Source organism: Pleurodeles waltl, chromosome 2_2, assembly GCF_031143425.1.
Source record: "Pleurodeles waltl isolate 20211129_DDA chromosome 2_2, aPleWal1.hap1.20221129, whole genome shotgun sequence".
Lineage (NCBI taxonomy): Eukaryota > Metazoa > Chordata > Amphibia > Caudata > Salamandridae > Pleurodeles > Pleurodeles waltl.
Genome location: NC_090439.1, coordinates 1,182,973,663 through 1,182,999,093, shown reverse-complemented (window position 1 = coordinate 1,182,999,093; position 25,431 = coordinate 1,182,973,663). Strand labels below are relative to the sequence as shown.

Sequence of the window (25,431 nt, the reverse complement as noted above, 5' to 3'; positions counted from 1 at the left end):
AGGATCCTTGAGGGACACCACTGATAATGTTCTTGGGTTCGGAGGTGAATGGGGTGGGTGGACCTTCAATGTTCTTCCATTGAGAAAGGAGGCAGTCAACTTGAGAGTGTTTCCTTGGATACCAATGTGATGCAGTCTTGTGGTCAGGGTGTGATGTGATAGAGTGTCAAGGCTGCTGACAGGTCAAAAAGTATCAGGGTCACTGTTTCTCCCCAGTCAAGGAGGGATCTGATATCATCAGTGACTGTGATCAAGGCAGTCTCGGTGCTGTGGTTAGCAAGGAATCCAGATTGGAACATGTCTAGGAGAAGGTTCTGCTTTGGATATTTTATGAGCTGTGAATGTATCCAATACTTTGGTGGGGAAAGGAAGAAGGGACATGAGATGGTAGTTTTCGAGCTCTCTCAGGTCAGCAGATGTATTCTTGAGGAATGACTTGACTTCTGCATGCTTCCAATCTTCAAGAAAGGTGGCCGTGGCAATTGAGGAGTCGATGAGAGTGGTGAGCTTACTGCTGATCCTGTGGCTTCAGTGGTTGAAAATGTGGTGTGCGCAGGGGTCTGTAGGGGCTCGTCAGTGAATAAAGTTCATGATGGTGGTGGTGTCTTTTTGGACGGGGGATTGAGCTGGTCCCATGAAGTAAGTCATTGTGTCCTGTTGATTTCAGTGAGTGCAGAAAGATGAAGGAAGTCTGGGGGCTTGGGCTGGGTTTTGAAGTTCTTATAGATAGTGGTGATCTTGTCATGGAAAAGGTCAGCTAGTCTGTTGCATAGTCCTTGGGAGGGGGAAGACTTTTTTCTCTGACTGCAGGGTTGGCAAACTCTCCGACATTGTTGAAGAGCCCTTTGTCGTGGTTAGAACTGGACTTGATGTGGTTGGCGAGGGATGTCCTCTTTGTCTCTCTCAGTAGCTGGTGGTAGGGGTTGAGAGAGGTCCTGAAGGTGGTCCGGTCTGAGGTGTTCTTGCTTGTGCGTCTTTTTCTTTCTGGTTGCTTGCATTAGCATTTTGCTATTCTCATTTCCGTGGAACACCACCTTGCCTGCTTGATGGTCTGCTGGTCATGATTGGAGTGATGATGTCAGCACAGCTGGTGGTCCAGGAATTGAATTTTTTGACAGTTTGGTCCAGGTTTGATGCAAAGCTAGGACATGATGTGTTGATATTGTCAGCCCATTGGCTCTCTGATACTTTGCTCCATCTGTGGTGGGGGGGCATTGGGTGGTTCAGCAGTGGAGGTGTGAGGGGCTGGAGATGTTGAAGTGTATATGGAGTGGTTGGTCCAGGTGAGTTTGTTGACGTGGCTGTACTTGACCCTGTTGCTGAAGGTAAAGATGGGGGTCCAGCATGTGTCCTGCACTGTGGGTGGGGTCGGTGATGAGTAGGGTGAGTTTAATATTATTTATGTTTTTGAGAAGGCTGGTGGTGCTGGTGTCATTGAAGTCATGGAGGTCGAATTTCAGATATCCAAGAAAGATGTAGTCTTTGGAGTCAATGGCGAGAGGGGTGATAAAGTCAGGGATGATGGTGCAGAAGCTGGGGCACGGTCTTGGTGGTCTGTAGGTGAGGGTGTCTCTGATTGAGGCTTTTCCATCTGTTTAGAGTTTGAATTTGAGGTGTTACATGATCTGAATGGTGTATTCTGTCTTGGTGGTCCAGTGGATGTTTTCCTTGAGGATGATGGTGATCCCTCCTCTGGGATTGTGACACACAGCTACCCATTTTGTCATGCCTGTTCTTGTCGTGCTTATTGCACTGGGATCAGCTGTTTGGAGGGAGATAAGATTCTTTTCATAGTTGTATTGCTCAGTTTTCATACAGATTGTATAGAAAAGAAGTATAAGATTGCAAGGCTCTCACAAGAGTTGGACAAATAGAGTGTGTTTTCACAGGATGTCCTGCTGGAATATATATATATATTTAATCAAAGTGACTTCCAAGCACACAGGAACCAAACTTCCAGATTCTCGCTGCATAAATGATGTCGGCACCGTCAATCCAATTCGGAAAAATATCTTCTTTTATTTCATAATGTAATGTACAAAGTGCTAAGTGCTAATTCCAAACAAAAATGGCAACGCGTTTCGGCCTGAGCCTTCGACTGGCCATAGAGTTGTGTGCAAAGTCAGTGCATTTAAATCATATGACCACCCACCATGCACCAATTAAAAACTATTCATTGTATTCCCTCGCTAATGATGTCATCTTCTATCATATCCATGTCATTAAGCCGTTATATAGTTTCAAACATATTACTGAATGTGATGAGGCACTGTTATTTATGTAATCCAAGATTTATAATTTTAAATATTCTTAAATATTTAAAATATTTTTTTAGGTACTTATACAAGCCTCTCCTTCTTTATTATTTATTTATCCATATCCCTATATAAAAGGCCTTGAAAAGTTATGTATATATATATATTTTTTTTGAAGTAGCTTCAACCCCAAAAAAAAAATATGTAGGAGTAGAATGGCTCTGAAAATACATTTGTGTTTGTAGTTTGTCGTATCCAGCTGAACTGGAGGCATTCCTTGATGTTATTAAGAAAGGTCAGTTTTTCAGCATTGAAATACACTCCAGCTCACCCGTAGATACCAGGCATATTAAAACAGATATTGATAGGAGAGAGGCCATGCTATGGTCATGAAGAAAGTCAGGAAGTGTTTTATTAACATGGTTCATAACTTCTCATTCTTAGGATGTGGAAAGAGATCAATCATCAATTGTGAAAAGGTCCTTTGTTTGGGTAGTGCATAGGTCATTGCCTCCACAGTGCACTATCATCAGGTCTGGGTGCTCACAATCCAAAATGCTCTCAACCATTGGTAACTTTTTATCCCACATCATACCTCTGTTTCCAAAACAAGCAATTTCCAATTTTGAATTTCCTAGATCTTTGTCATTGCCACAACTAATGGTATGGTCTCTAGCCCAGTGGATGACGCTGTGCCCCAAAATCCAGAGGTGAATCATGGTACAATATGGGGATATCAGTCATGACAGAAGTGCTCAGCAGAATGAGTATTATTCAAGAAATTGGAGGGAGCAAATGTATACGCGCAGTGCTTCCTGTTGAACCAAAGCTGAATATATCTGTGATATGTTATTGAGTTAGTACATGGCCATTGACTTTTTTCTAGATGCCTCTCAGGAGTAGTTGCTGTTTTTTGGAACCATTCTACTTATTATATATCATTTTGGAGAGCGGACACACATAGCCTGTTCCCAAATATAGAAGGTGTTTGAAGGAGAGAGTTTCTCAGGGAGTCTACCCAGGGATTGTCGCGGTTCTCAACGGTCTTACCCTCGCAGCGGAGAGGCGTAGGGGAACGGTCCTTGTTCCGACGGGTTCTGCTCTGGCCGAGGTAGGGGCGACCCCTTCCGGTAGCCACGGTGCTGTTTGGTATGAGCGAACCACTACAGTCCGTGCCCTCCAGAAGGAGTCCCAGAGGAAAAACCCCAGTAGGGTAAAAAACCTCCACAGGAACTCCCTGAAACGAAAAGGAGGACACCAGGGTATTAGGACCGCAGTTCAGGAAGGCAGGAAAACAAGGCAAATCAGGAACAGACAGGATTCGCAGAAGGATATCAAATAGGAGCGTGACTATCACCAAGGAGTGTTGCAACGCAATGAACAGGCAGTTGGAATCCCCTTAAATACCCCTGGACAGGAAACAGGAAGTAGAACACCGCCATCTTGGATTGGGGAAAAGAAAACAGTAATGAATTAGGTATGTGTGTTAAACAATGCATGCTGGGTAGAGAGGAAGTGGTAAGCATGCTGGGAAGAGAAAAAGGCAAGTATAAAGAACCCCCAGTGTAAGGGTTCGGTTTGTCCTAGGAACATCGGTAAGTGGTGGTGGGCAGGTGAATACATGCAAGAAGAATAAATGTTAAGCGCATAATGCGCTGTGTGCGGCCATGCCTGAAACCCCCTCGGGCTTTCAGGCTCTGCCGCGTCTGCCTTTAAGGCAGAACTTGAAAAAAGAGGAGCTGCGAGCGCCGTGACCCCCAGACCGGCTCCCTGGAGCCTTCATGGCTCTCGCCGGAGCCGCGGCGACCCCCGCGACCTGGGTGTCTGCCTCGGCGTCTACCGTGGCCCGGGCGTCGGCCGCGGCAAAATTAACGTGCCGCGCCGCGGCAACCTGAGCCCGCGGCCGCAGTGAGCACCGCGGTGTAACAGGGATCACCCAGTAGAGAGGTGTCAGCTAAGAGGATATGTTCTCATAAAAGTGAAGTATTCACCCTGTATAAAATACTAAGATAAGGAACTAATGTGTGAACGTTTAGTGCAGTGATTGCATATCTGTCATAATGTTGACAAATATGGCAGAGTGACTTTGTTAGACCCCCTATATGGAGTCTTTACTTTGTAGTGACGTGTTACTGTAAAGGCTGTTTTTACAAACCCCAATAATAACCTTATTACTAAAAAGGGGAGTTTGCAGAGAGATTACTTCCTCACAAGAGGTTATTACATTCCATCCACAAGTCTTTTGACAAGAATGAGGCTGTTCTCAGTGTAATTCAATCATGTACACTGTTCACTCAGGGGAAAGCGTAGATGTCTTCACTAAACTATTTAACACTCAGGTTTTATTCTGTACAGAGGTTTCAGTAAAAAGAGCAAGTTGTCATTAAACTGAAGAGAGCTTGCTGTTTCTAACGGTTGTAAACCGTTGTTGTTACAACAAACTTTACCACACTCAATCTGCATTCTGTTAAATTGTGGTAGCACAGGGCCTAATGTTTCTGTGAAACCTTCTGTACACACCCTTTACTCTGTTCAGAGCTGTCACTAGAGAGCCGTATAAATCATACATTTTGTTTACTCAGAGAAAAGGAATTTGTAGAGGGATAAGTTCCTCACGAAGGGCCTGATTTAGATATTGGCAGAAGGGTTACTTGAGCACAACAGTGACAGATCTATCTACAGAAATCTAAACACCATAGAAAAAATGGTACTTCGATTTCTCCGAGACCTAAATCCTTTTATACCCAACGTTTATCATGTAGATAAGTCTCAGCAGAGACTCCGTAGTCGTAAAAAATGAAGCTTTACCCTGTATAAACTTGAAAGAAAAGAAGCCAGTCTTCCATCAATCTGTACCATGCAGAGTTTGGGCCCTCTTTAAATCTGATAATAGAAGGCCTAGTGCTTCTTTGGACCTTTCTACACGGATTCTTTACCCTTTTCAAATGTGTCAGTGGACAGATTGCTCTTTGAAAACTGGATTGAACACCCGGTTTACCCTGAGAAAAGCTCTGTACAGAGAGATGGTTTCATTGCTAAAACCTTTTACGCCCACTCTTCACACTGTATAGAGGTGTAGGCAGAGTTGGTATGCTGCCATAAAACCGAACTATTCACTTTGTATGCAATTGTATGAAAAAAGTCAGTCTTTCAACATACTCTATGATACACAGTCTGTACTCTGCTAAAATGTGCTAGCACAGGGCCAAGTAATTCACCTAATCCTTCCAGATAGACTGTTTAATCTGTTTCGAGGTGTCACTAGAGAGGGCGGTATAACTGTAGTGAACCAAACATCCTGTTCACTCAGTTCCTCAGTAACGCCTTTCACCCAGCCTTCACTTCGCAGATAATTCTCAGCAGAGAAGGAATTTTTCATAACACTCAAACATTCACCTTGTATAGTGGAATAAGAGAAGGACTTTCACAAAAGTCTGTCATAGAAAATCACAGCCCTGTTATAATTTGATTGGAGATGGCTTAGTGTTTCTGTAAGATGTTCCACAAAATGCATTTACTCTGTGCAGAAGGGTCAGTATAGATGGAGCTCTTACCACACTCAAACATACACCATGTTTGCATAGAGAAATAACATTGCAGAATGGTAAGTTTCTCATTAGAGGCACTGATGCCTACTGTTCACCTTGTAAAGCACTATAACTAGAGAGGTTATGTTGTTGTAAAGCTGAAATATTCACCCTGTCAAGACTTCCAAGAAAAGAAGGTGCTTTTATATCAAATTTGAGCATAGAGATTCTGCACCTTGTTGATATATGATTCCCCAGGGTGTGTGTACTGCTTTAGTATTTTGTTTTATACAAAACCTTTCCTCTGTATACAGGTGTCACAATAGAGTGTAGTCCCAAGAACCATATTCATATACACTATCCTCTTAGATATAACATGTCTGGAGAGGTGTTTCATTAAACCTTACTATACACATTGTGCTCCCTGTTAAAATATTGCAGGCTATGTCCTAGCATTTCTCTTAATCCTTTTACAAACTACTGTTTGTTGAGGAAAACATGTATTCTGTTTACTGTGTGAGAGTTTGTGTGAGTACCTGTTATGGTGTTTGTGATTAAGCAACTCCATCTGTAAGTAGCTATCTGACTGTATGGGAGTGTGAGTGGGTGTTTGAGTGGCTGTGTGGGTGCATCAGTACCTGTGTCAGTAATGTATTTGTGCATTACAACAAATGTAAATGTGTCAGCAGATGTGTAACTAGGTACATGAATGATTGATGGGTGTCAGAGTGTCTGTCTAAGTGTGTGAGTGGGTGTATAAGCTGCTCTATGGGAGTGGAAGTGGTTCTCTGAATGTGTAAGTGGGTATATATGTTTATATATGTGTATATGTTCTTTTAATGGTACCCCGGAATACCCTCATAAAATAAAGTATTATAACGTATTATAACAGCGATTTGTAAACCACATTACTCTAATAAATGGTTCAATTTTTTTATACAACAAATCCGGTGGTGGGAGGACTCTGGGGAGGGGGAGGGGGCGGGGGAGACCCCTATCAGTGCCAGGGAAGGAATTCCCTGGCACTGGTAAGATTGCCACGAAAACCATGGCGGTAGGCGGAGTCATAATCCCGAGGGTGGGATTGTGACGGCCACCTGGTGGGAGATCAAAGTCTCCAGCTCAGCAGCTGTTACCACCCTGGTGGACGGAGTGGTACATTGGCAGTTTGGCTTGAGCCAAACCGCCAATGTCATATTTTGGGGAAAGGTACCGCCAGTCTGTTGGCAGTACCTTTCTTCAAAATTACACCATCCGCCAGGGTCGTAATGAGGGCCTATGTTATTAATGGAATAAATCCTGTTGGAGTGTTCATGCCATTATCGACAACAGCTAAGGCCTTTTCTAAATTTTCTTTGTCTATCTGCCTTAAACGCGTAGCACCTTCTATTTGAGAAAGCTTCCAAATCTCATTGTATCTAGCATAGATTAATCTTTTAAAGCGTGGGTTTCTTGGAACTAACAAGAAGTCCTGCAAGCATATATCTTCAGAAAGATTATTAAGATGTTCCTTAACTGCGGCTAAGGTGTTAGTCTGTAACCAATTGTTGGAACAGTTTACCCACACTGTATGTTGTAAGTATACCCGAGTGTTGACCTGAGAAAAAGCGAGGGTCTGGCCAGCTAATCTTAAAACCCCCTGAGGAATTCACAAAACGTGCGTGATACCAATTTGTGTCTACTGGCCACAATAACCACCTGCCAAGCCTGGAAAGTGAAGAATTGTAGGTACTAGCCTGAACCTTTGCATCTAGTTCTTCCTCAGTGATGTTCAGGAAGGATTGCCAGTTATTACATTTTGCCGGTGTGGGGATAGTGGCAACATTCATTTCCTTTATTTTTGCTAACCCCAGACAGGATGTCTGTTGAATTGTGTCATTCAAAAAGATAATTTATACAGGAATAAGGCACGCTCTAAATGAAGCTTCCCTACCATGAATTTGCTAATCGTGTGTTCCCCATACACTTTTTACATCATTAGTGTTCTCCAGTATTCATAACCTTCAACTGCAAGTTGAAAAACAAAGAAATCTGAATAAATGAATTTTGTGTTTGTTAGCAAAAAGTTCCTAGTTTTAGAAGGTGGTAACTTAAAAAAGTACGACTCTGTATTTTTAATGTCATGCCCAGAAAAATGTGTGAACTTTTGGGCCCCCCACAGGCAGAGATGAACTGTAATTACATCAGTCACTGACATTTTGAAGACATATGGAATTTGAATGACCTCAGTAGGCCGTATATATCAAATGGAATTTTATCCCACACAATCCCTTCAGGAATCAGTGCTGCTGAAATGTTCACAAGGGAAAAGTCTCTTTGAACCTTATGTGAGGAAAAATATGGAGTTAAAAGTTCATCCACAGGCTCAACAGAGGAGCATTCAGGAAGGTAATGACCATTCATAAGCAGGAAGTAAACAGTCACAAAAGCAATCCTTAGAAAAATGCAAGCAATATTAGAAATAACCACAGATAGTTCCATGGATAAATTAAATAGTTATTTTTAAGCCATATGTACAGCTTATTTGTCTTTGAAACAGTTTCAATAGCATGTGCGGATGAAGTTGAAGTAAAGTTATCAATGTCGATGAAATAACCAGAAACAGTCTCTACAAACACAGGGGCTGGTTCATTACTGGTGGATGGATCCACTTCACATGAAGGCTCATAGTAAACAATGTCATCAGTTTGTGTTGTGTTGGAATAGAAGACAGTCACATTTTGGACAGGTGATGTTGTTGAAGTGGTAACAGGAATCATCAAAAGCTAATTTTTCACCCTCCCCGTTGTCGAGAAGGTATTTGTAGCATTGTTGGACATGCTTGTTTAGTCAGAAGTGTTGTTGTTTCTCCTTTGAAGAAGTATGTCCTGTTGGGTAGTGAGACAGGATCGGAAACTACCCAAGGGACCTCTGGGTCTACTGTGCAAGATCGGCCACATTGTGACATTTGACAATGTCAATAGAGACAAATCTGTTTGCTTTGGAAACAGGTAGCGTTGATAGGATGCCAGTTCTGGTACCTTGTATTCCCAGGACTTCGACCGGTGCTTTGTAGGATGGGCTGAATTCCTTCTTCACAGCGATCTTCTCACAAACCAGATCCCCAACTTTAGGAATCCAGCCAGTAAACATTGTTAGCAAATCCCTTAATCCTAATGTGGTAGCACTGGGGGATGATTTATCATCACAAAATTGCTGAAGCTCCTGTAAGACAGTGAGACATTCATTTATGTCAAAAGGTGTATCTGCTGCCACCAAACCAGGGCCATCTAGATCCTGGACATACAGAGGTATCCTAAAAAGAACCTCATAAGGAGTGCGTCCTCCCAAAGACCTTCTTAGCCGAGTATTCAGTGCTCTCTGGACCCCATATAGGTGATGAAGCCAGCTGTGGCCAGAACCTAATACTCTAGCTGTTAACCACTACTTTAGACCTCGATTCCTCCTCTCCACAGCTGAATTTCCCTCGGGATGATAGGTTGAGTAGTAATGGAGTTCAACACCCATCGTTCTCATGGTATGCTTGAATATGTACCAATAAAGATCAGCAAGTCTTTCATAACAGTTTGGGTGTCATCTGACCATTGAGGTCATACCAACAGGAATCTAGAACAAGACTCCACAGCGACTAAGATGTATTTGTATGCACCATCAATTTGCAGAAGACCACAATGGTCAAGGTACACACACTGTAGTGGCCTGTTGGACACTAAGAGGGATGTCTGAGGTGGGTGTTTGATGTTTGAGTCCTTTAACTGCTGGCAGATGTCACAGCAAAGTACATATTGGTTGGTCTGCTTGTAGAGACCTGGCCACCAGAAGCTTTTCTGTAAGAGTGTTTTAGGGAATTAGGGTGTTGGTCTCTAGATGCAGAGGAGACACCCTTATTGGTGCTTTTATCAGATCTAATCTCTGGTCTTGGTTAGGGATCACTCAATCTCCAACCCCAGGAAGTGTTGTGTGGACTGATGTGGCATGAGTATTTTGTAAGGTATGCTTTTGGGAGATGCTTGCATTCAGCCAAAGCTTTCACAGGAGCCACAATTTCATTATCCAATCTCGTCTGAGAATGAGTCACTTCAGCCGTAGAAGTCGTAACTGCTGCAGATTTGGCTGCTTCATCAGCCAAATTATTGCCGATAACGTGCACTCCTATAGGTTGGTGGCCCAATGTGTGTACTACATGCATACAAGGTAGCTTATCCTTAAGATCAGCGACCCTTCCCCACAGAGTTCTGTGTTTTATGGTGTTTCCTTTGGAACCTCCGAACCCGTTCAATCACCAATGATTAAGATGTTCATTGTAGGACTGGACGCAGTAGTATGAGTCACAGACAAACAAAGTCAATAGTCCGGGCTCTGTATGTTCTAGCGCTAAGATAAGGGCTTTGAGTTCAGCCAGCTGATCTGTGCAGTCCACTAGGGCCTGCGTTTGGTAAGGTGCCATTAAACCAGTTCTGATGTTCTTGATAAGTAATCGGGATTTCAAGATACTGGTATGCTTGGTACCATTGAGGTACGTTTGTAATTCTGTCTGTGTGGAATGTAAATGATCTTTGGTCTTCCTCAGGAAAGATGACCCAAGAGTAGAACATTTCTCTTTGTAAAGCTTTACTAGCTTCTACTATAAATGTGATGTCCCCGCCCTCATCTGTTAAGCCACGCACTATTAGATGCAGTATTAATGCTTGTCTGGCATTCTCAGGAATATCTATGGTGTTAGCCATACTGTGCAAATGGGTAAAGAGATGGAACACCAAGTGGGGAGAAAAGTCCTTTTAACAGTTCGAGCTCGAACAACCTACAGCCTAATTAGGTGCTCCCTGTTCAGCCATGAGGATCTTCCCCAAGACCATGGACGTCTCCGTATAATGGTACTTAGGGTACCTGTTGTATATGAGACACAGATAGTCAGGGTATTCATAAGTTAGTGCCTAAACACCCTCATTGGTTGTGCCATGTCGTAGTTTGACTCTTGCTCTAGGCAAGACTGCTGGTTTAAGGATGACAGTACTTTTATTTGTAGGTGACTAGGCCAATCCTACAAGTCGCAACTGTTGTCCCTACCCTCCCGGCTCACAAGCAGTACCTCACCAAAAATCCAAACAGTAAAAAGTGATTTGTGGCAGCCTTTACGCATGGACTCAAGTGTGCAACATCTCAGGGAGGTCGTGGTTAAACGGAGAGTACCCCTTTCTCACATGAATAACATGTCTCAATCAAACAGCAGGGTTTCAATAGGATTTATTAACAAGACTGCACTCTATGATAAATTGCTCAATGCAAGGAACAGAATGGTAAAAACAAGAGTCATGAAAACAAAGACCCCCATCATCTTGCAATAACATGTAATGTAAAGCAGGTGTGGTATAGACCCTAATACCCTACCATGATGAACCTAATCTCTAACCTAAAGAGACCCAGGTGTGCTAAACCTTATCTGCCAGTACCATGTCCATGAGAAGAGCCCCTCAACCCTTGTTACCTTGTAATGGGGTCTCTAGATCAGAATCCGTGGGGACAGGAAGACTGGGTCAGCATCAAGGCGACTTGTAGCATAGACAGCGTCTATGGCGTCTGGTAGGAATCCCTGTGAATATCTTGTCTGTGTGAGATGTATTTATGCAGATCTGGTAGGACTCGTGATGCAGGTATGTTCCCAAACAACAGATAAGAAGACATGCTTGGGGCGGCAATTTTTATACACAATTCCCTGAAAAGGCACATTATGTTACTGGCACACGAAAATGGGAAAGTACATAATGTGAGTACCTACGTATCTCATTTATCTTTGACGCTGATAGTGGCGCCTTTACAGAGTGGCCTGATTCCCATTAAAACTAAATAGGATCCATGACACCTGCTTCCCTCATTGCCTGGAAGTAGGAGGGCTGGACCTGACTCTACATCGCCAGAACCAAACTGACTCTAAGGACTTGCTGGTTTGCTTCCCGCTTTGAAGTCTCAGGGACATCAAAGGCTCACCGCTGCTACATCTTCTCAACTCTGCCATCTCCTGAGTCCGACCCTGCCAAGTTGTGCCAATCCAGTCCTGGGCCTTTGGAAGTAGGTGCTGTAGCTGTGTTCTGCTAAAATGTATGCATCAATGCCACTGCACAAATTGGAACTGTTGCATAAAAAATAATCTGCGATGTGGATGCAATGTGCTGCCGCTGAGGATGAGGACTTTTCTTTAATGACTGCGTGGCTTCCGAATGACGCATCTCCATTGAACTTGGTGTATCACCTTTCACATTGCCAGGGGGATGGCTCAGCAACAACGCATCACCCTCATTGTATAGGATTCAATGCTGCACCTCGAGGACATTGCATCGACGACTGCGTGTTTCGACAACAACACATCTCTGATTGTGGGGACCAGAACCAATGCATCTCCTCCTGGGTTCCTCACATCTGATCCTCAACTACAACAGAACCCTCCACTCAAGGTAGTTTTTCAGTGAGCAAGATTGGTTGCTGTAGCAGGTACGCACACCATCAGATGTACTCAGGACAGACTCTGACCCTACCCTGCTTTAGGAAGAGGAGCCATTGGATGGAATATCACATGCAGATGTACTCAGGGAAAACCTCACACACTACCCTGCTTCAGGTAGAGAGGCCCATGGATGGAGTATCACATGCAGAAGTGCTCAGGAAAGGCTCTCACACTCACCAGCTTCAGGTTGGTCCCCTCAGTGTGCCATATGATGGAGCTTTCGTTGATTGAAAGCTGGTGGCCTGGTGGGGCGGAAAGGTCATAACTTCCAACTTTAATGCCAGATATGGATCCATTAGGAAATTTGACCCAGTTTTGAATGTCATACTTTGCTGGCATGTCCCCTGCTTCATCAAATATGATTCTGTCTCCATTCGGTGTCTGAAAGTTTGTCTTCATAAGAAACTTGGTCAGCTGTTAAAAGAACAAAATACTTTAAGTAGTAGTTGGTATAGGACAGTTTAGCAGCTTGCATGCGTAGGTGTAAGGTGTACATTTGAAGCATGTGTGTAGAATAACTGACTAATCATTTCTAATAAAGAATTTTCATTCTATCTAATATCATGAATCTTTCTTTACAGTTTGAAAATATATGATGATTAAAGGAATAGACTCCCAAAGAAACACGAGTTTCCTAACACCTCCTAGGGATGACATATGACAAAATGTGTTTTCGCACTACAACCTGCTTATCAAAACCCTTTGTGAAGAGGTGGAGCCATTAGATTTGTTTGTTAGCTACTGACGTATTGCTGACAAGAAGTGCCATGCTCCAACCTAATGGAATCTAGTTACCAGAAAAGGGGTTACATTTTGCCCCAAGGTGCACTGGTTTCTTTGAACATTGGATTTGACAACTCAGTAAAAGCAGATCACAGCACTGACTCCAGATGTGATTGAAAGGAATACAAGATCCTTGAGGTACAGGTCCCATTAACTGCTTTGAGAGGAGATGTCAGGCAGCCCGTTCCCTGGTGTAAAAAAATATTTTTTTGTGAAACTTGTGATAGCATAACACCCAAGTAATAAGCCACCTCCACTGCCTGTCAGCCTATACCCTAGTGTAGGAGGTCCTGATCCATCACCCCCTTTATTGTGGGTTACTTTGACTGCACTTCCAATGTCTTGTGCTCAGCTGTAGGAGGAATACGAAATATAAAACATCACTGATGTGTAAAAGATGAAGAGCTTACAAAGAAAAAACACAGGGTCAGGTGTAAGGATGGACAAGGAAGATTTGCACAGTTGACTGCATAGTGCAAGGACTCCAGTCTAGGTTGGAGTTGGATGATTTGGCCTTGTGTTGTGTCTTCCATGGCTGAAATTAGATGCATGTGCCTCCCAAGGTATCTGCCATGACTGGAGTTGGATGTTTGGGCATTCTGAGGTATCTGCCATGGCTGGAGGTGGGTGCATTGGCTTTCTGGGGTATCTGCCATGGCTGAAGTTGGGTGCATGGGCCTCTGAGGTATCCGCCCTGGCTAGAGGTGGGTGCCCGGGCCTCCGGAGGTTTCTGCCATGGCTGGAGGTGAATGCGTGAGACTCTTGAGGTATCTGTCAGGGGTGGAGTTGGATGCATGGGCCTCCTGAGGAATCTGCCATGGCTGCAGGTAGATAAATGGACCCCCAAGGTATCTGTCATGGTTGGAGTTGAATGCATGGGCCTTCTGACTAATCTGTAATGGCTGGAGGTGGATGCATGGACCTTCTGGTGTTTCCCCAATGGCTGGAGTTGGATTCATGGGCCTCCTGGGGCATCTGCCGTTGCATGTGGCTTCTACAGTATCTGCCATGGCCGGAGTTGGATGCATGAGGCTCCTGTGGTATCTGCCTCGGCTGTTGTTGGATGCATGCCCTCAGTGTGTCTGCAGTGGCTGGAGCTGTATGCATTGGCCATATAGAGCGTTTGCTGTAGTCTGTGTTTAGTTAATTGGCCGCCTGGCCTGTCTTTATTGGCTGGAGTTAGATGCATGGGCCTCCTGATATGTCTGCAGTGTCTGGAGACTGACACTGGGAATGCTTTTTGCTGCAGACTCATTACTTTTTCCATAGCAGTGTATTCCCTCAGTACAGTATTAAAGGTTTTGGTTACTGGCATCTCTTTTCATGGTGCAAGTTGATTGAAGTGAAAGTTCAAAGCACTTTTCTCGGTCCCTCTGGGGAAAATGTCTTTCTTAGAGGAGGGGTACACAGGGATCCTGAAGTGACGTCCTTAAGGGTTCAGCAAAGTCATTCTGGGCAGCTAACTGACTTACATTTGGTGTTTCCAAGTAAAAGTACCAAGACATATGTTACAAAAATTTCCATGGCTAGTGGACAGATTTTGCTCTTATTCCTTCAGTTATAATCTAAGCTTGGTTCTAGAAAAGCCAGGTATCACATGGGAGTATGCGGGAAGGTGGTCATCTCTTTTTTTTAAAATTGTTTTATTGTAAGCACTGCAAGATGGTACACAATCCAAGAGGGACCAAGGTCCCAACATTTATAAACAATAATACATAATAAGTCAAAGTATATAAGCAACAAATGGTGCAATAGTACATTGTCACTTGTTCTTCGAAACCGTTGCCATAATGATCACAGTAGTCATAATGATAACAACCATCAGAAAAAGCAGGAGAGAGAACGGAGAGTAGAGGGGGAGAAGAAATATGCGTCGGGGCTGGGAGATAAGCAGTACTTCGTGCTATAAGGCATCCTCGTAAGGGGGGCAGAAGAAGAGGGGTGGGGGATAGACTCTTATATAGAGTGGTGGGAGCTAGGTTATAATGTCATCTAACCCCTCGGGGTGGGGAGTTCGCTCCTCGCTGCGCCGGTATCCAGCTTGTAGACAAGTCACAGCGCCTGCATACAGTATGTTATCAAATTGCGGTCCTCTTTTTTTTTTTTATTGTTTTATTGTAAGCACTGCAAGATGGTACACAATCCAAGAGGGACCAAGGTCCCAACATTTATAAACAATAATACATAATAAGTCAAAGTATATAAGCAACAAATGGTGCAATAGTACATTGTCACTTGTTCTTCGAAACCGTTGCCATAATGATCACAGTAGTCATAATGATAACAACCATCAGAAAAAGCAGGAGAGAGAACGGAGAGTAGAGGGGGAGAGGAAATATGCGTCGGGGCTGGGAGATAAGCAGTACTTCGTGCTATAAGGCATCCTCGTAAGGGGGGCAGAAGAAGAGGGGTGGGGGATAGACTCTTATATAGAGTGGTGGGAGCTAGGTTATAATGTCATCTAACCCCTCGGGGTGGGGAGTTCGCTCCTCGCTGTGCCGGTATCCAGCTTGTAGACAAGTCGCAGCGCCTGCATACAGTATGTTATCAAATTGCGGTCCTCTTTTTTTTTTTTAATTGTTTTATTGTAAGCACTGCAAGATGGTACACAATCCAAGAGGGACCAAGGTCCCAACATTTATAAACAATAATACATAATAAGTCAAAGTATATAAGCAACAAATGGTGCAATAGTACATTGTCACTTGTTCTTCGAAACCGTTGCCATAATGATCACAGTAGTCATAATGATAACAACCATCAGAAAAAGCAGGAGAGAGAACGGAGAGTAGAGGGGGAGAGGAAATATGCGTCGGGGCTGGGAGATAAGCAGTACTTCGTGCTATAAGGCATCCTCGTAAGGGGGGCAGAAGAAGAGGGGTGGGGGATAGACTCTTATATAGAGTGGTGGGTGCTAGGTTATAATGTCATCTAACCCCTCGGGGTGGGGAGTTCGCTCCTCGCTGTGCCGGTATCCAGCTTGTAGACAAGTCGCAGCGCCTGCATACAGTATGTTATCAAATTGCGGTCCTCTTTTTTTTTTTAAATTGTTTTATTGTAAGCACTGCAAGATGGTACACAATCCAAGAGGGACCAAGGTCCCAACATTTATAAATAATAATACATAATAAGTCAAAGTATATAAGCAACAAATGGTGCAATAGTACATTGTCAGTTGTTCTTCGAAACCGTTGCCATAATGATCACAGTAGTCATAATGATAACAACCATCAGAAAAAGCAGGAGAGAGAACGGAGAGTAGAGGCGGAGAGGAAATATGCGTCGGGGCTGGGAGATAAGCAGTACTTCGTGCTATAAGGCATCATCGTAAGGGGGGCAGAAGAAGAGGGGTGGGGGATAGACTCTTATATAGAGTGGTGGGAGCTAGATTATAATGTCATCTAACCCCTCGGGGTGGGGAGTTCACTCCTCGCTGTGCCGGTATCCAGCTTGTAGACAAGTCGCAGCGCCTGCATACAGTATGTTATCAAATTGCGGTCCTCTTTTTTTTTTTAAATTGTTTTATTGTAAGCACTGCAAGATGGTACATAATCCAAGAGGGACCAAGGTCCCAACATTTATAAACAATAATACATAATAAGTCAAAGTATATAAGCAACAAATGGTGCAATAGTACATTGTCAGTTGTTCTTCGAAACCGTTGCCATAATGATCACAGTAGTCATAATGATAACAACCATCAGAAAAAGCAGGAGAGAGAACGGAGAGTAGAGGGGGAGAGGAAATATGCGTCGGGGCTGGGGGATAAGCAGTACTTCGTGCTATAAGGCATCCTCGTAAGGGGGGCAGAAGAAGAGGGGTGGGGGATAGACTCTTATATAGAGTGGTGGGGGCTAGGTTATAATGTCATCTAACCCCTTCGGGGTGGGGAGTTCGCTCCTCGCTGTGCCGGTATCCAGATTGTAGACAAGTCGCAGCGCCTGCATACAGTATGTTATCAAATTGCGGTCGGATATCTTTATGGTGGGTGTAGGAAAGTACCATCTTGCCTGGCATGTTACCCCCATATTTCACTGTATATATGTTGTTTTAGTTGTATGTGTCACTGGGACCCTGCCAGCCAGGGCCCCAGTGCTCATAAGTGTGCCCTGTATGTGTTACCTGTGTTATGACTAACTGTCTCACTTAGGCTCTACTATCCAGAACCTCAGTGGTTATGCTCTCTCATTTCTTTCCAAATTGTCACTAACAGGCTAGTGACCAATGTCACCAATTTACATTGGCATACTGGAACACCCTTATAATTCCCTAGTATATGGTACTGAGGTACCCAGGGTATTGGGGTTCCAGGAGATCCCTATGGGCTGCAGCATTTCTTGTGCCACCCATAGGGAGATCTGACAATTCTTACACAGGCCTGCCACTGCAGCCTGAGTGAAATAACGTCCACGTTATTTCACAGCCATTTACCACTGCACTTAAGTAACTTATAAGTCACCTATATGTCTAACCTTTACCTGGTAAAGGTTGGGTGCTAAGTTACTTAGTGTGTGGGCACCCTGGCACTAGCCCAGGTGCCCCCACATTGTTCAGGGTAAATTCCCCGGACTTTGTGAGTGCGGGGACACCATTACATGCGTGCACTATACATATGTCACGACATATGTATAGCGTCACAATGGTAACTCCGAACATGGCCATGTAACATGTCTAAGATCATGGAATTGTCACCCCAATGCCATTCTGGCATTGGGGAGACAATTCCATGACCCCCGAGTCTCTAGCTCTGACCCGGGTACTGCCAAACTACCTTTCCCGGGGTTTCACTGCAGCTGCTGCTGCTGCCAACCCCTCAGACAGGGTTCTGCCCTCCTGGGGTCCAGCCAGGCTTGGCCCAGGAAGGCAGAACAAAGGACTTCCTCAGAGAGAGGGTGTTACACCCTATCCCTTTGGAAAAAGGTGTCAGGGCTTGGGAGGAGTAGCCTCCCCCAGCCTCTGGAAATGCTTTGATGGGCACAGATGGTGCCCATCTCTGCATGAGCCAGTCTCCACCGGTTCAGGGATCCCTCAGCCCTGCTCTGGCGCAAATCTGGACAAAGGAAAGGGGAGTGACCACTCCCCTGACCTGCACCTCCCCTGGGAGGTGCCCAGAGCTCCTCCAGTGTGCTCCAGACCTCTGCCATCTTGGAAACAGAGGTGCTGCTGGCAAACTGGACTGCTCTGAGTGGCCAGTGCCAGCAGGTGACGTCAGAGACTCCTTCTGATAGGCTCCTTCAGGTGTTGCTAGCCTATCCTCTCTCCTAAGTAGCCAAACCTCCTTTTCTGGCTATTTAGGGTCTCTGCTTTGGGGAATTCCTTAGATAACGAATGCAAGAGCTCATCAGAGTTCCTCTGCATCTCTCTCTTCACCTTCTGCCAAGGAATCGACTGCTGACCGCGCTGGAAGCCTGCAAAACTGCAACAAAGTAGCAAAGATGACTACTGCGACCTTGTAACGCTGATCCTGCCGCCTTCTCGACTGTTTTCCTGGTGGTGCATGCTGTGGGGGTAATCTGCCTCCTCTCTGCACTAGAAGCTCCGAAGAAATCTCCAGTGGGTCGACGGAATCTTCCCCCTGCAACCGCAGGCACCAAAGAACTGCATCACTGGTCCTCTGGGTCTCCTCTCAGCACGACGAGCGAGGTCCCTTGAACTCAGCAACTCTGTCCAAGTAACTCCCACAGTCCAGTGACTCTTCAGTCCAAGTTTGGTGGAGGTAAGTCCTTGCCTCCCCACGGTAGACTGCATTGCTGGGATCCGCGTGTTTTGCAGCTACTCCGGCTCCTGTGCACTCTTCCAGGATTTCCTTTGTGCACAGCCAAGCCTGGGTCCCCGGCACTCTAACCTGCAGTGCACAACCTCCTGAGTTGTCCTCCGGCGTCGTGGGACTCTCATTTGTGACTTCGGGTGAGCTCCGTTTCACTCCACTTCGTAGTGCCTGTTCCGGCACTTCTGCAGGTGCTGCTTGCTTCTGAGTGGGCTCTTTGTCTTGGTGGACGCCCCCTCTGTCTCCTCACGCAATTGGCGACATCCTGGTCCCTCCTGGGCCACAGCAGCATCCAAAAACCCTAACCACGACCTTTGCAGCTAGCAAGGCTTGTTGGTGGTCTTTCTGCACGAAAACACCTCTGCACCTCTCTTCACGACGTGGGACATCCATCCTCCAAAGGGGAAGTTTCTAGCCCTTGTCGTTCTTGCTGAATCCACAGCTTCTACCATCCAGTGGCAGCTTCTTTGCACCCACAGCTGGCATTTCCTGGGCATCTGCCCACTCCCGACTTGATTGTGACTTTTGGACTTGGTCCCCTTGTTCCACAGGTACTCTCGTCTGGAAATCCATTGTTGTTGCATTGCTGGTGTTGGTCTTTCCTGCAGAATTCCCCTATCACGACTTCTGTGCTCTCTGGGGAACTTAGGTGCACTTTGCACCCACTTTTCAGGGTCTTGGGGTGGGCTATTTTTCTAACCCTCACTGTTTTCTTACAGTCCCAGCGACCCTCTACAAGGTCACATAGGTTTGGGGTCCATTCGTGGTTCGCATTCTAGAGTATATGGTTTGTGTAGCCCCTATCCTTATGTGCACCCATTGCATTCTATTGTGACTATACATTGTTTGCACTGTTTTCTATTGCTATTACTGCATATTTTGGTATTGTGTACATATATCTTGTGTATATTTGCTATCCTCATACTGAGGGTACTCACTGAGATACTTTTGGCATATTGTCATAAAAATAAAGTACTTTTATTTTTAGTACATCTGTGTATTGTGTTTTCTTATGATATTGTGCATATGACACTAGTGGTACTGTAGGAGCTTCACTCGTCTCCTAGTTCAGCCTAAGCTGCTCTGCTAAGCTACCTTTTCTATCAGCCTAAGCTGCTAGACACCCCTCTACACTAATAAGGGATACCTGGGCCTGGTGCAAGGTGTAAGTACCCCTTGGTACCCACTACAAGCCAGTCCAGCCTTCTACAGTGGGAAGCGGAGGGTGGGGGATGGGAAAGGAGGGGGGGAGAATGAAAGTGAAAATGGAGAGGGAGGAGGGAGTGGTGGGTGGTTTCAGGCGACCTACGGACATCCCCCAGTGAGGAATGGGGCCCACACCTGGCTGAATATTTGGTCTTGGTCTTGCAGGTTTTAGATGATTATTTCATGCGTGGCGATGCGGGTCATAGCTATGATCCATTCTTCCGGGGTTGGAAGAGCAGCCAATCGCCAGTGGCATAGTATGCAGATTTTTGCAGTGGCTAGCTCTGTGTGAAGCAACCTCTTGTGCAGTCTGGTTAAGTCTGGGAGAGAGGTCGTGTTGTACAGAAGTATGAGGGAAGGGGGGAAGGGGTACCGGGAGTACCATGGATTCAGCCAGGATAGAGCCCACCGTATCCCATAGTGATCGGATCGTTGGGCAATCTATTAAGATATGTTTAAGATCGCAGTATGGCTCTGGGCATTGCCAGCACTTCGCGTGTGGGAGGAGTCCTGTCCTGTGCAGTTTTTCTGGGGACCAGTACCAATCATGTAGGACCTTGAAGAGGCAGAACTTTAAACGTGCCTCACGGGTACCTCTGTCCAAAGCCTCTAGGATGTCTTGTCAGTCTGAGAGGGGTTGGGAGTAGAGCTGTCGGGTAATTAGGTCATAGAGACCTGCCATGACTCCCCTATGTTGCCCCCACTGTTGTAAGTAGGCCTCTATGGGTGAAGACCGGGATGCCCATTGGGTAACCTCGGTCCCCCGACAGATGCAGTGTTTGAGTTGCAGATATCGCCACTCTTGGCCCGGTTAGAGATTGAATTCCTCCCGTAGCCTGGGGAAGGATTTAAGCGTGTTGTTTTCCAGAATCTGGGAAATGGTATGGATACCAGCGCTCCTCCACTGCGGCCAGTCCAGCACTTCACCGCCTATCCAGAGTCCGCTGTTGCACCACATAGGTGCTTGGGCTTTAAGAAGAGGGTGGTCCCGATCAGGCGGTGGACCCTATGCCAGGCCGCTCGTGTCGCCTTCAAGAGGGGGTTCACCGAACCGATAGATGGGAGGTCGTCGCGGTAAGGTCCTCCGAGTCCCTCCTTCGCGGACAGCAGTAGTGTCTCCACAGCTATACACTGGGGCGGGTCCGGCACTCCGGATGGAGTGTACGACAGCTGGGATAGGTGTAGTGCAAGTGAATAATGCTCTACCGACGGTAGTCCCATGCCCCCTTGGGGGCGTCGGATTAGGATTTTAGCAGGTGATAAGCGTGGTCGCATTGAACCCCATACGAATGATCTGATGAGTGTGTCTATGTTTCTCAGCGTATGGAGTGGCACCTGTAGGGGGAGAAGCCCTAGAATATAGGTGAAACGGGGCACCGTGACCATCCTTACAGCACCCCACATGGACAGGCCCAGTTGGCTCCATTTTGCAAAATCAAGCTTCACCCGCGCTATGAGGGGGTCAATATTGTCCGCCACCATGTGCGCTAGGCCCGGATTGACTATCACTCCCAGGTATTTGAGGCGTTTTGGTGTCCAACGGAACGGGAAGCCGAGAAGAGCTGCTCTTGTAGTCATCCGCGAGAGAGGGAGCGCCTCGCTCTTATCCCAGTTAATGCTGTAGCCGGAGAGGATTGCAAATCCATCGATAATCTCCAGCAAGGCTGGTATGGATCTTTCTAGATCCGTGAGAGTTAGTAGGACATCATCGGCATATAGATAGATTTTAGAATTGCCGATCGGTAGTGTGAGACCCGTGATGGAGGGGGAGGAGCGAATAGCCGCAGCAAGGGTCTCCATTGCTAACAGGAACAGGAGTGGTGAGAGGGGGCAGCCCTGTTGTGTGCCTCTTCGGATAGGGAAGGGGTCTCAGAGGAAGCCTCCGCAATTGACTCTTACCGCGGGTTGGTCGTAGAGTAGCGTACCATTGAGATAAAACTGTCTCCCAGACCAAATCTCTCCTGCGTTGTAAACAGATACGACCACTCTATGCGATTGAATGCCTTTTCCGTGTCCAAAGATAGGGCCAGTGCCTCCTCTTGCAGGTCTCTAGAGGCCCAAAGGGTATGGCATAGAGTGCGCAAGTGGTTCCTTGAGGTGTGAACTGGTACGAACCCCACTTGTGTGTGGTGGATCAAAGGCGTAGTCTATTGGCCAGGATACTCGCTAGGATTTTGATGTCACTGTTTAAAAGAGATATGGGTCGATAGCTACCACACAGCAGGGGGTCTCTCCCGGGTTTTGGTATGACGGCTATCATGGCGTTGTGGATATGGCCCCCAGGGTCTGTGTTGAGCAAGCTTCGTTCAGGGCCGCGTGTAGTATGTCAATTGCATCCCTCCCTATCCATTTATAAAACTCCTTCGGGAATCCATCCTCCCCCGGTGATTTGTGGTAAGGGAGGTCGGAGATGACTCTTTTTACTTCCTGCCTACTTATTTCCCCTACTAGGAGGTTGCGTCGGGCAAGGAGGGTAGGTCAATGCCCGCCAGGAAAACTACACTGCGCTGGGCTGGATGTATTCTCCGATGTATAATGATGTTTGTAGAAGGACGCAAATTCGTTAGCGATGGCTTGTGGGTGTGCTAATATTTCTCCAGAGGAGGCGCGGATGGCTGGGATGGCAAGGGTAGCTGTCCTCTGCTGAAGCTGGGCTGCCAGCAGGCGCCCTGCCTTCTCTCCCTGTTCGTAATGTCTTCCTTGTAGTCTCTGTAGACCATACTCTGACTGACAGGTATACAGCTCGTTCAGGGCCATTTGGGCACGTTCTAAGTTTCGGCACCCCGGGAGAGAGGGGTGTGCGGTACATTGTCTAGTGAACTGGCGTATGTCAAGTTCCAGAGCCGCCTGTTTCTCTCTTCTGTCTCTATTTGTGCTGCGTCTCTCATAAGTTGCCCCTGCATCAAGGCCTTGGCTGCTGCCCACATAATTCGTCTAGAATCCACGGAGCCTAGGTTATTTTGAGCGAAGGAGGTTGCGTGGTGCTGTAACTTCAGTTTACCCTGGGGTGAACGGTAGCGGTGGACCGCGAATCTCCAAGGTTTACGGCCCGGAGATACAAGGCCTAGGTGGATGGCTATGCAAATCGGGGAGTTGTCCGAGAGGCCGCCCTCCAATATGCGAGTATCTTGGGTGCGGGCCACAATGTTGTGGGACAGGAGAAAGTAGTCAAGTCGGGATTGGGTGCCATGTACCGGTGAGATGAAAGTGAATTCTCGCTCTGTGGGGTGGGTCAGCCTCCAGTGGTCCACTAGGCCATTGTCCGATAATATATCGTCTGTAGGGCTCAATCTGCATTGTTACTAACATCTATGGGGCCCGTTCTGTCGAGTATTGGGTCTCTGGCTATGTTCCAATCCCCTTCTATTACGTAGCGGGATGCCCCTATCTCAGTCAAGAGTCGGTTGATTTGTAAGAAAAAGAGGCGTTTCGGGCCCGTTAGTGCGTAGATCGAACCCACACACAGTGAGGAGTCACCCATCTTTAATTTGGCAAACATGTAACGGCCCTCGGGGTCGGTCCATGACTTAAGAACGGTATGCGGGAGGGTTTTGCGTAGTAGTAACGCCACGCCGCATTTTCTTGGGGGGGTCTCTGTGCTGGGGGAGTACAACTAAACAGGGCGGTGCCCACCCAGTCGCGTTTCAATTTATCGGATTCCGGACCATCTAGGTGTGTCTCTTGTAAGAGGGCAATGTCAGTCTGTTTGGAATTGAGATAGGATAGAACCTTTTTCCGCTTTATGAAGTAGGTAAGGCCATTTACGTTCCAAGATATGATTCGCAGGGGTGGTGGTGGTCCTCTGCTTGTGTCGGACATCCTCGCGCCTTATTGAGGTCTACCCTGGTGTAGGAGCACTTGGGACAGGGCAGAGAGGAGATGCCAAAGGAGGGTTGGGTAGAGAAGGGGAAGGGACTTGACAGAGACCCTAAAGCTGGGGAGGATGAGTGATGGAGGGGAGGGGGGGAAGAGGGGGGAAACAAGTGGGAGGTGGGAGAGGGAGGAGGAAAGGGATTCACTTCTAAAGGATAAGACAGGTAAACAGAGCTGAAGGAGAGCAGGAGAATTAAGAAAGAATAAGAAAAGGAAGAGAAAACCGGACACAAGTCCCGACGGTCTAAGAATGTAACCTGCGGGTCTAGTACCCAGGCCTATTGAGCTCCGTTGCCAGACTGGCGGGCCCCGGACCGAGGGAGGCGGCGGACGCACGGCGCCTCGGCCCCCATAATCTGGCTATCCTATCTACCCGTAGATCCAGGTGGAGTATGGGGGTGGAGGGGGGGTGGGGGGGGGCAGGAGGTGGGGAGCAGAGGGGAGGGGAGGAGAAGGGCCGTGTGTGGGATGCGTATAGCTTATGCAATGTGTTATGTGGGGTGCGGGGGACAGGGGGGCCAGCGCTGCATGGGTCCGTGGCAGTTTTGGGAGGTAGTGTCTGTACCTTGGTTGCATCCGGAGGAAGGGAGCCGCTGGGAAGCATAAGCCAATTTTGTCGTTTTTTTTTAGTTTTGTCAGAGCCGGGGGGTGGGGGGTGGGGGGGGGTAGAAGTTCGGTTGAGTTGCTGTTGTGGAAAAGAGGGGTGCCACGCTACTGTTGTAAATCACTCAACTCAAACACAATGATGCTTTGTCCATCTTAGTAAACACTTAGCAACCGTTATTGAAGGTAATCTAAATTAAAACAAATTATTAATGGATGAAAACAGCGTAACAGTTCTGAGGAAATGCTCAAAATCTATTTGAACGACAAACAGGGGTTGAAAGAGGACATTTTACCAGGTCTCTAAAAAGAGGGAGAACAAAGGAGGATACGCTAAAGCATGTAGTAATAAGCAAGAGTGTTCAAACACTATCTCGAACAAGCAGAGGATTTAGCCCCTTATGACACTATGTCTATGAGTTCACGAAAAACAGGTACTCATCTCTCCTTTTTGTCTTCTCCGCAGCCAGGGCTCATCGATGCGGTTGTGCCGGCTCATAATTGGCTGTAGGGAGGGTCCTGAGGGGCCTACTGTTCTTTTTGTCCTCGGGGGGTCCATCGTGGGTTTCAGGGGGGAGCGGGATTTGTCTCTTTCTGATAGTTGTGTGTGCATCACCACTGCTTGAAGTACTTGGCCCCTGTCCACGTAGCTTTTTGCAAGTCTCTCAAAGTCTCTTCCCCTGCTTTGGGGGTCTGTGGTAGGGCGCATTTCAGGTTCAGGTGTGGGTATCGGGTGGCTAGTACTCTGGAGTGGGCTCCGCGTGATATGGGGGTGTTGGGCGGTCATTTCCATGGACTGGGTTTGATCTTGCAGTCCTTCTAAGAATGTTTTCAAGTCCTCCGGGTCGTAGAAGTTCAGTGATTCCCCATTTTTGGTGATCCACATCCTGGCCGGCTCGAATAGACCAAATTTCACTT

The 25,431-nt window shown here is 46.5% G+C and overlaps 1 protein-coding gene across 1 annotated transcript in view; it reads right to left on the bottom strand.

Annotated features, from left to right (window-relative positions):
• LOC138279142 (vomeronasal type-2 receptor 26-like) overlaps positions 1 to 21,837 on the bottom strand; it is a 65,426-nt gene extending 43,589 nt beyond the window's left edge. Inside the window, exons 1-2 of the mRNA XM_069219375.1 lie at positions 21,430 to 21,837; positions 12,479 to 12,695 (exon numbers count right to left, since the gene is read on the bottom strand). Coding sequence (XP_069075476.1) covers positions 12,479 to 12,695; positions 21,430 to 21,837 — 625 coding nt within the window. The remainder of the gene's footprint in view (positions 1 to 12,478; positions 12,696 to 21,429) is intronic.
• Between the last annotated feature and the right edge of the window lie 3,594 nt (positions 21,838 to 25,431).